The following is a 9,933-nucleotide window of genomic DNA, read 5'->3' as shown; positions in this document are numbered from 1 at the left end:
CGGCGGTGCCGCGTCCCACGAGTGACGTCTGCCCGGCTCTTCGCTCTGCCCAGGCACCTCCGTGATGACCGTGAACGCCACGGATGCGGACGACGCGGTGAACACCGACAACGGCATCGTCAGCTACTCCATCGTCAGCCAGCAGCCGCCCAGCCCGCACCCCCAGATGTTCACCATTGACCCGGCCAAGGGCATCATCAGCGTGCTGGGCACGGGGCTGGACCGGGAGGTGGGCGCTCTGCTTGTGCCCCACGGCGGGCACAGAGCCACACACAGAGGGGCGGCGGGAGTGGGACGCGCTGTGGGGATGCGGGGCGTCTGATGGTGTGACCTCATCTTGCAGACCACTCCCACCTACACGCTGATTGTCCAGGCCACGGACCAGGAGGGCAAAGGTCTGTCCAACACCGCCACGGCTGTCATTGAGGTCACGGATGCCAACGACTCCAGCACCGATGACATCCTGAAGACCAACAAGGTGAGTTGCACCCCTCCTGGGCATCCCTAGTGTGGATGAGGCTCTGTGCTGTTCCCCACAGCCCAGGAGGCAGCTGGGCTCCGTCACACAGGCAGCCGCTCCTCAGCACACTGCAGGAGACAGGCAGGTCAAACGAGCACAGCTCGTCCAGGCGAGACCCCAGGGGCTCAGCCTGGCTCTGGCACAACAACATTCATCTGGGCTTGGGTCCACCAGCCCTGGGGCTGCAGTGCCGGGTGCTGTGGAGGCACCTGGGAGCACTGCCCAGTGCAGAGCCGCCTGCGCGGTCCAGCCCAGCCAGGGAGGAGCGTGCTGGGATAGGGGCACTCGGCCCGGCAGCTCCGTGGGGAGGGCAGCTGGGGCAGGAGATGGCATTCTGAGTGGTGGCATCGGACGTGGGGAGCTGGAAGAGCAGGATGGAGGTAAGGCGGGTAAGCCATCGGTGCCCTTACATGCTGTTGTGCCTCAGCACTCCCAGCTCAGCCAGCAGCCAAGGCCCATAGCCGGTGCTGGGCTGGAAGCAAGCACCCACCCCACTCCGGCACCCTCAGCTCAGTGTCTCTCAGCCGTCCCATCCCCTAGAGGGGCAGGTGCATTGCTCTGACCCTGTGCTGGCTGCTTGCCCCAGGCAGCCCGGGAGCACTTCCAGGGTTAATATCCACCGCACGTGACACGGTGACACTGCAGATCAGTGCAGGCCGGGAAGGCGACGGGAACATGGCTGCTTCCAGGCAGCCAGCAGCATGCAGGCACGGGGCTGAGCAGGAAGCCCAGCAGGCAGCCCTCCTTCCCGGCAGAACGCCCACGCCAGGGGTAGCGGCAGTGCCCACAGCATGCAGGCGGCTGTTGGGCTGCAGCACGACCCTGTGCCCCAACAGCTGGCCTCACAGTGTGGGAGGGTGGTGGGCACCTGTGTCCTGCGGGCACAGCACGGTGGTGGGGAGGGAGAAGTGCCAGGAGGAACCCAGCTGCACAGACACCAGCTCGGGGTGCGTGGGGCACTGCCAGAGGGCCAGGGACACCCAGGGATGGGGGGGTGCCCAGCTGTGGCAGTGCCCACCCTGGGCTCCCGACCGCCCCCACTACCCGTGCTCTTGGTGCCAGTAGGCACAGCATGGTACTGGGGGAGATGGATGGCATAGGCACAGCCCAGCGCTGCTCCCTTCCTGTGCCACAGGCTCCAGCCAAACCTGAGATGCTGAGCGGTTCCCTGACCACCCACGTGCTGAACACGGCCACAGGGCTGCCCGCTGCCGGCCTCGCTCTGCGTCTGGCACAGCTGAGGGAGCCAGGGGGACAGTGGACAGAGCTGGCACAGAGGTAGGAGAGTCAGCAGCAAGCAGGCAGTGGAAACTGCTGCCCGCATCACCCATGCCAACTACTGGAGCCAGCCACATTCTGCTTCCTTCTGCTTTCAGGTGGACAGATGCAGATGGACGCTGTTTGCCCTTCCTGCACCCTGGACAGGCTGAGGCTGGCACCTATAAACTGCACTTCGAGACGGCAGCTTACTGGCAAAGCCTGGGGTACAACAGCTTCTACCCCTTTGTGGAGGTACTATGGGCTGAGCATGGGTCTGGGGTGCTGCTAGGAGCCAGCTCTGGTCACAGCAGGAACTGCAGGGGTCCGGATGCTGTGTCCACGCTTGCAGGAGCTCACAATCCTTACCCATGTTCCTGCTGCACTGCCAGCACTGCTTGCAGGGATGCCCAGGCTACAGGTAGAGGAAGGGGCTGCTTTTGGCCGTGACTTTAACCCACCCACCACCTCCCTGCTCTCCCCTAGGTTGTCTTCACCATCACTGACCCAGCCCAGAAGCTGCACGTCCCACTGCTGATCAGCCCCTACTCCTACACAACGTACCGGGGCAGTTAGGGCAAGGCACATCCTCGCTCCAATGCCACAGGGGAACTACTTGACTGATACCATTAAAGGACTCAAACAGCACCATCAGTCTCAAAAAATTCACTTTCCTTCGGGTCGGATGCTGGGAGCACGAGGCAGGCACAGCCCTGCTCCCTGCCCCAGGAGCACGCGAGCACAGGAGCACCCACAGGTGCTGCGTGGTGTCATGTGGGCACCGCCACAAGTCCTGCAGGGCCCTGCCCCACCGCCTGCCCCACCACAGGGCTCTCCAGGGGCTTGAATCCCAGGTTATCCAGCGGGATCCCAAAGGACGTCAGCTTTGCCTCCAATGTCTGCAGCATGTCGTTGTGTGCCTGGAAGAAAAATACTCCATGCTCTGGGCTGCCATCCCAAAACCCAGCCCAGCCCCCCTCTGCCAAGGCACAGGCACGGTGCAGACTCCTGAATAGTGGGGGCCCCTCAACAGACCTTGTTTCATAGGGAAATCGGGGAATGGGGAAATCTGCAGCCTGGGCCAGTATTCCAGGGCACAAAACAGAACAGCCAGCCCCTGCTCAAGGCCTGGAGGGAAGCCTTCTGCTCTTCCTTCTGCTCCCCCAGCCCCAGGAACACAGCATAACCTAAGCCCCTTCCTCACCTTGCAGGCTCGGGCCAGCTGGAACTGCAGGTCCTCAATAGTGGCATTCTTGGAATTGAGCACATCCTGCAAGCGGGGACAGCTGTGTTAGACTTGATTTGCTGGCACCAAGGGCACATCAGCCTGGGGCCATGCTGCAGGCCAGAGCATGTGGCACAGCACACTGAGCAGATGCTTGCACTGGGACATGGCCGGGCAGACAGTCACCACCCTGGAGCCAGCGCTGCCAGGGATAGCCAGCCCCAGGCAGAGGCAAGGCACAGAGACCTCCCAAACCATGAGCAGGAATGCCAGCAGAGCTTCACCATCAGCAATACCTGCCTCGCTGCAAGGGGGGGCGGATGGCAGCACCTGCTCCTGCAGCACCTCCCTGCCACCACAGCACCGGGGGAATTACAGGGAGAGTCTCCCCAAGATGACGCCGGTGACCGGAGGCAGCTGAGCAAAGGAATTCAGGGACCCCAGCAGCTGTGGGAGAGCGCGACGCCTCGACGCCTTCCCAGGAATGTGTTTCCTAGTCTGCTGCTGTGGCACCTGCTTGTAGGTGACAAATCCACTGTCTTGTCACACAGACTGAAAGCCTAGGGCTGTTGCTGTGTTCATCACTAGAGCTCCCTGTCAAGGGGGATTCCATGAGCATCGCTGTCACCCACCACTGAGGGGACCAGGAATAGAGCAGTACAAGCAGGAGAACACAAGAGAAGCAGCAGCCAAACCAAGCAGGGAACCCGCATCCCTTTTGTCTGAAGCCAGAGTGAAGCAAATGCTGCTTCTCCAGTTACTGCTGTTGCATACTCTAGGAATGCGGGTCTTTAAGCCGCCACATCGTGCCAACGCTCCCTGCATATGTATTTTTAGCATGCCAGACATTGCAGAGCCGCTGGGAACCTGTCTGTGCTGCCTCTGCAGCCAGCAAGGCCAGGAGAGAGGAGTGGCTGAGGTTCACCAGCGGTGGCTCCCTGCACACACAGTGCCCAGGGTCGCTGAGACGGGCCCTTCACGCAGCCCGCTGCTCGGCAGCACATCCAAATGCCACATGCCACCTGTCAGCACAGAGACCCGAGCAGTGCTGCCTGGGGCCATTCTCCTTGAAACAGACTCCACCTGAGCCAGAGATCAGTGCCAAACGCCCACACGTCCCACTCTCGAGGGAGAGCCGGAGCGCCCTGCGGCACCGCGCAGTCATGGGTGTGCTGGGAACGACTGCCACAACAGTCACAGCCCAGCCTTCCACATGGTTCAGCCAACAGCAGAGCAGACTGAGGTGCTTTCTGCAGTGTTCTGAGGCTGGGGACTGGCCATACAGGCAGGTATGCAACAGTGCAGAGAAGACAGGGACTGTTTCCTGCCACACAGCCAGGCTCTGCCCTTATGCTGCCCATGCACGCTCACACCTCTAAGGTCTGCGTTTGCCTCAGAGCAACCATCAGAGCAGCCTCTGCCCTTCAAGAGGAGGAAAGGACAGCTTCCACAGGGCCCTGCAGCAGTGCACAGTACCTCCAGCTTGTGTGAGACCAAGGAAAGGGCGCCTGGCTCGAGGTTGGAGGCTGCAAAGACTTCGCTGAGCTCCACCTCCTTTTTCTCCAGGACATTGAGGAGTCCTTTCAGCTTGCGTTCCAGGAGCAAGTTCTTGAACCCAGTCTTCTGCTGCACTTCATTAATGGCTTTGGTGAACTTCTGGTAGAGCTCATCTCGCTCTGCCTGCACCTGCTCCAAAACACAGCACAGCTTCACACCATCCTTGGGACCCTTTAGGATACCTCAGCTTGCTGCAAGCCTCCCCCCGCCCTTCCTGAGCTCCTGAAGGGAGCAAATAGGCCTTCACTGTCATCACACAGCAGCAGAGACATTGTGTTTCGCTCAGCCTGGCCCTGACTCCAAGCTCCTCTTTGCTGCCACAAGGCACTATTTTGGACCACAGAGGGGCCCCACCATGCAAGGGTCTCTCCTCCTCTCCCTGCAGCTGGCAGGAGTCCCTGGCTTACAGCTAGTTAATAAGTGTCCTAATTAGAATCTCTCTTCCAAAGCCTATTTCTGACTGCACTGAATATGTTGCTGCCTTAATGATGGATTGTTAACGAGGCCTCAGATCAGTGTTCATATTCCTGGGGATTTCTACGAATTGCAAATGAGCTCTGTTCTGCCTCAGTAAATTTATCTGGGTTAGCTGTAAGGGAGAGGCTCAGTCTGGGAGAACTCAGTCAACATAATATTCCTTGAAGAGGCTGCACGACAAGCAAGAAAGTGACATCCACATGCTAGCAGAACGAGGGAAAGACTGTCCCCATATTTCTCCCTGCTGTAGCAGGAACCTCTCTACACAGCTCCACTCCTGACCCAGTGCCACAGCCTCCCACCAGCAGGCCAGGAGGGAACCATCAGCACACGCATGATTGCTCAGTGAAAGTACAAGGCTGAGCCTGTCTGCTGAGCACAGGAGACGCCAAAACTGTGATAAGCTTTGTTGGAAGCAGCAGCTAATGCGCCACTCTGGATTAGAGATTTGGAAAGTTTTCAGCTAGGCACAGCACAGGCAGCCTCTGCTAAGTCCTGGTGCCTAAACCTCTACAAGGGGACAGGGTCTGGAGAGAGAAACAGGATGGCCAAACCCACCTGCAGTTCTCACCTTACTGAACCGCTGCTCCAGCACTTCATGTTCCCACTGAAGGTCTTTAAGTTCCTTCTGGGTGACTTTCAGATGAGCTTTTGTGTTCTGCAAGTAGGAAGCAACAGTTACAAGAGCATGGAGGTCTCTGGGAGATGGGTGTTCTGTGTTCTGACAAATGGAAGAGCAACCAGCAGAAGACATGGGGTTAAGAGAACACAAGCCATAGCCACACCAACACCTTTCCCTCTCTGCAGCAGGGTCTGCTCTTCTTTCTTGCTGCCAGAGCCCTGGAGTCCCATCTGAGATCCTACACACACCCAACTAAGCTGAAAGGACTCAAGGGCATTTGCTCAGCAGTCTTACCGAAGAACTCTCAGCTGAGCAGCAGAGGTCACTGCTGAGCAATGCCGGGAAACAGCCACGGTGAATCAGGGAAGATTACAAAAGGGCTCAGCAGAGCTGGCAGCTCACCATCAGAACCTCCTTGTCCTTATTGTAGTGGGCCAACTTCTTCTGCAGCTCAAACACCTGCTCCTGGGCCTGCTGCAGGGGTTCCTTCAGTTGCTTGTTCTGGAGCAGGACATCTGCCTTCTCCTTTTCCAACTGAGTCTCTCTCTTCTTCATCTCCTCCATCTGTTCCTGTTCTTGGGAACACAATTGCTAGCTTCTAGAGGCAGGGTCTGCCCAGCTTCTCACAGCTTCCCAGATCAGGACACCCTCCCAGTGCTGGCCCAGCAAGCCACAAAATCTCCCTATGCACAAGAACTTTGCTCGTGTAATGGTGTACAACTCCCAGGAAAACAGTAATGCCAGGACTTCCACCAGGGAACTGGCCAGATCTGGGGCAAGTTACTGGACCAGTTCCCTGGTGACACTACACAACAGGGCTGCAGCAGCAGGGTCAGAGAGCAGGCAGGCAGTACCTTCAGCAAACTGATGAGTGCCAGGTTTTGGAAGGTGACGTCGTCGTGGTAGTTCTTGAAGTCATGGAAGGCTTTCTCGTGATTCTTCATCAGCTCACTGATCTGGCTGTTTTTCCTCTCCTCGACTTCATGGATCTCAGTCTTTCGGCGCAAGTCAAGCTCATCCCGCAGTGCTTGCATCTTCTTGTTGTACTTGGCCTCCATCTCTGGGGAAGTGCACAGGGGGCTGAGTGAGACCCTCCCACAGAACCTACGCCTCTGCACCTGGGTTCTGTTAGCAAGCAGCAGCCCAACACGTGCCACTGCAGCATTGCTTGAGGACAAGATGCTCATTAACAGCCCCACAGCAGCTGCCACCAGCACACGGAGCAGTTATGTTGGGACCATGGAGAGCAGAGCCCTGAAATAGCATCCTGGAAACAGGGCATGGAAACTCTCCAAGGCAGCCCGTGAGAACCTGATGCGTCCCTAGAGGAGGGCACTGGAGCCAGGATTTAGATCTGCAAGGACTCCTCCAGCCACCCAGCCAGCTGTGCTCAGCAGTACGGGCTGGCAGCAGCGAGAGCCCTGCCTCCACCCAGCAGCTCACACAACAGACGCCTGTCCAGGCTCCATTTTCACAGCACATTCAAGCCAGACTGAGAGTTCAGCATGGACACCACTGTTAGCCATGCAGCCCAGCAGCTGTGAGCACAGAGAGCAAGAATCGGGGGGGAAAGTGACCTCTTTCTGCTCCAGAAAGGCTAACAGCACAGAGGAGCTCCAAGGAGACTTCCTTAGCGCACAGACACAGGGGCTTCGAGCACATTCTGACCTTTCACTTGTCTCTCGAAGTCATTGCATAGCTGTGTGATCTCCTCCTCTTGTTTCTGTTGGGGAAAAGTTTCGTGTTAGAGGCAGACAACTCAATCCTGAGCTGACTGCATCACTACACAGTGCAGGCTAGGGGCAGTCATTCTCCAGTTTCCGATGCCCACACAGGCCATGCCCAGCCACACAGCTGGAGTCCAGCAGTCAGGTGCTGTCCCACCCAGCAGATAAAACCTATGGTCAGCCACATCCCATGGGAGCCTTTCCTGCTTCCTGGGAAAGGCTGCCACCACAGCATCAACCTATTATCTAAGCCAACAGTGGTGTATTAGGTTCTCCAGCTGTCCTCGTGGCTTTGAGCCATGAGGCTGACTCCTTCCTGCAGGAGAATTTTCACAGGACTTGCCCCAGGAACCCATCCTCCCTGTTCCTGTGCTCTTTCCAGTAGATCTGACACTGATATCTGTGGGAAACCCCACTCCCCCCTCACCAAGACACCGGAGGATGCAGTCTCCTGCTCACACACCATGGACCCACCACTTTCCTCTGCAGCAAAGGCACTTTGCACACAGATCCAGTCCCTGCTGCCCTGCCAGACACCTACCAGGCGCAGGTTTTTCACCACCACCTCGTTGGCCAGCTCTTGCTCCTTCAGGTCCACTTTCAAGGAACGCATTTCTTTGCGCAGCTCTGTCTCCTGAGCCCAGTGATCCTTCTGGGCCCGTTTCATGGACAAGGTACCCTCTGCTTTCAGCTCAGTAAGGTTTTCCTGATGTTCATACAACAAGTGCTTCACCTTCTGCTTGTAAACCTGAAAACAAACCAGAGAACAGGTGAGAGGCATCAGCAGGAGCCAGCAGGAAAACATCCAAAGTCTGGATATGAACTGAGACACTTCTGACTTGTATCCAGCCCAGCTACTCCCCCTCTGTCTCCTTCTCTCATCTCCTCAGACCTGCTGACTCTCTCCCAGAGCACGAGGAAAGGAAAACGGCCATACATCTCACCCCCTCACCTTGATCTCCACTTGATGCCGCTCCTCTGCCTCCTCCATCTCCCTGTCCTTGTTACGCAGCTCTGCTTTCTTCTCCTCCAGCTGCTGTCGGGTGATCTCCCAGAAGGTGTGAATCTTGTCACGCTCCAGCTGGAAGTAGTTGCGCTCTTCCCGTTCCCGGTCCAGCTCCTTCCGGAGACGTGTAATGTGCTCCTGCAGCTGCAAAGCAAAGAAGAAAAGAGAAGTAGGGGGAGAAGGGGCACAGCTCCCTTGAAAAGACCCAGAGATATCAATTGTGAGCTCTGCTGCAAACCTGGAGGACGCAGTAGCCTATATTGAGATAGAAAAGGGAGAACAGAAGGAGGGAAGTGCTCAGGATTTGACGAATGGCCCCCGAAAAAGACAAAATCTCTTCCTATCATAAGCAGACAGGGCGCATCCATCTCACATTCTCAGATGCTAAATAACACTGAGACATGCAAGATCTTATCTGCAGAGCAAGGTCCCCCAGAACAGTGCCATCTTCTCCTGTGTTTGTAGGACATCCAGGGCAGCAGGTCCATGTTGCGCAGCTATGGCCTCTGCCTGTCCTCGCTGTCCGTGGGGGAGCCTCCCACCCCCAAAGCAGCACGATTTGGGATATGCTGAGAATTCAGCAGGCTGCAAAGCACAGAGCTGTAGACTGAGAGATCAGAGGATTGAACTTCAGCACAATAGCCTGCAGAGAAGAGGCTGCTCGTACCAGAAAGTTAAAGGAACTCTAATTACAGGAGGGAACAGCCAGATGGAAGCAGAAATTGCAGGGAGAAAAATGGATTCTAATAGAATTGGTCAGCTTACTTCCTACAGGAAAACACCACAAAACATAAAGCACTTATCAAATAATATTCTCACCAGAACATTTCCACAATTAGAAGGAGATCAGCACAAGAGAACAGGATTATGTGATGAGGGGAAATGAATGAGGGGACAAGGCAGGAGAGCAGAGTGCCACAGGACAGCAGAAGCAAGGGCAGGATGAGGTGCCTGCTCCGTCCAGGAAAAGCTGAGCAGCCTTTGTGGGGCCACACACCCAGCCCTGATGTCAGCAATGAAATGAACACCGTCTGCTGTCCCCCAGATCCCACTGCCACCTGTCATCCCTGGGGCCTCGGCCAGGCACCACGGTGCAAGGGAAGCACTCACCTGCTCCTTGCTCATCTCTGCCAGGGACACGGCATCCACCACTGCTGGGGCTTTGCCCCCTTTCCCCTTTTTTCCAGCTTGCTTTTTGGGTGCCTGCAAAAAGAGAAGAAAACACGTGAGTTGTGAGCACTCGAGTGGAAGCTGTGCTGCACAGTGCCCGCAGCCCGGCTGCACAGCATACCTGCTGCCATGGCGGGGTGAAACGGGTGCTGCGTTCTGCCCAGGACCGGGATCAGAACCGGGACCAGGACCGGGACCAGGACCGGGACTCCCCCAAGGCACACCCCACGGGGAGAAGGCCCAGGCACAGCACAACCAACGCTTCCCTCAGCACCGAGCCACAGGTCGGTGGGTGGGGCATCGCTCCCACTACCCCACCCAGGCCAGCTCCGGTTCCCAGAGCTCCCACGCCCGGCTCTGAGCCCCCCGGCC

At 57.3% G+C, this 9,933-nt stretch overlaps 2 protein-coding genes across 5 annotated transcripts; one reads left to right on the top strand and one right to left on the bottom strand.

Moving 5' to 3' along the window:
* Window positions 1–29: 29 nt before the first annotated feature.
* LOC100546870 (5-hydroxyisourate hydrolase-like) lies at window positions 30–2,425 on the top strand. 4 transcript variants are annotated; one of them, XM_010718166.3, is made up of 5 exons: window positions 30–229; window positions 344–478; window positions 1,656–1,798; window positions 1,897–2,032; window positions 2,264–2,425. In XM_010718166.3, exons 1-5 carry the CDS (start codon window positions 65–67, stop codon window positions 2,351–2,353), a joined length of 669 nt encoding a protein of 222 aa, XP_010716468.1. In that variant the 5' UTR covers window positions 30–64; the 3' UTR covers window positions 2,354–2,425. The 4 variants fall into 4 exon arrangements, with proteins under 4 accessions (XP_010716468.1, XP_031411320.1, XP_019475399.1 ...); XM_031555460.1 differs by having other exon boundaries at window positions 1,897–2,004; window positions 2,264–2,418; XM_019619854.1 differs by lacking the exons at window positions 30–229; window positions 344–478 and adding an exon at window positions 773–900.
* A 3-nt stretch (window positions 2,426–2,428) lies between these two features.
* GAS8 (growth arrest specific 8) lies at window positions 2,429–9,919 on the bottom strand. The gene is made up of 11 exons (XM_010718165.3): window positions 9,683–9,919; window positions 9,502–9,594; window positions 8,338–8,535; window positions 7,927–8,133; window positions 7,327–7,381; window positions 6,513–6,718; window positions 6,061–6,228; window positions 5,608–5,694; window positions 4,479–4,688; window positions 2,982–3,047; window positions 2,429–2,697 (listed from the first exon to the last, which is right to left on the bottom strand). The coding sequence occupies exons 2-11, from the start codon at window positions 9,514–9,516 to the stop codon at window positions 2,548–2,550; spliced, it is 1,362 nt and encodes a 453-aa protein (XP_010716467.1). The 5' UTR covers window positions 9,517–9,594; window positions 9,683–9,919; the 3' UTR covers window positions 2,429–2,547.
* Between the last annotated feature and the right edge of the window lie 14 nt (window positions 9,920–9,933).

Source organism: Meleagris gallopavo, chromosome 13 (genome assembly GCF_000146605.3).
Source record: "Meleagris gallopavo isolate NT-WF06-2002-E0010 breed Aviagen turkey brand Nicholas breeding stock chromosome 13, Turkey_5.1, whole genome shotgun sequence".
NCBI lineage: Eukaryota > Metazoa > Chordata > Aves > Galliformes > Phasianidae > Meleagris > Meleagris gallopavo.
Note: the sequence above shows the minus strand (reverse complement) of the source record. Positions and strands in the feature narration are given on the sequence as shown.

Bases quoted from the DNA above. Each gene is read 5' to 3' on its own strand.
- LOC100546870 (XM_010718166.3), top strand. From the start codon at position 65: ATGACCGTGAACGCCACGGATGCGGACGACGCGGTGAACACCGACAAC. The intron at 479-1,655 runs GTGAGTTGCACC...CCTGTGCCACAG, and splicing joins ACATCCTGAAGACCAACAAG to GCTCCAGCCAAACCTGAGAT. The intron at 1,799-1,896 runs GTAGGAGAGTCA...TTCTGCTTTCAG, and splicing joins TGGACAGAGCTGGCACAGAG to GTGGACAGATGCAGATGGAC.
- GAS8 (XM_010718165.3), bottom strand. The intron at 8,134-8,337 runs GTGAGGGGGTGA...GTTTGTTTTCAG, and splicing joins GGCATCAAGTGGAGATCAAG to GTTTACAAGCAGAAGGTGAA. The intron at 3,048-4,478 runs GTACTGTGCACT...CCCCGCTTGCAG, and splicing joins TGGTCTCACACAAGCTGGAG to GATGTGCTCAATTCCAAGAA.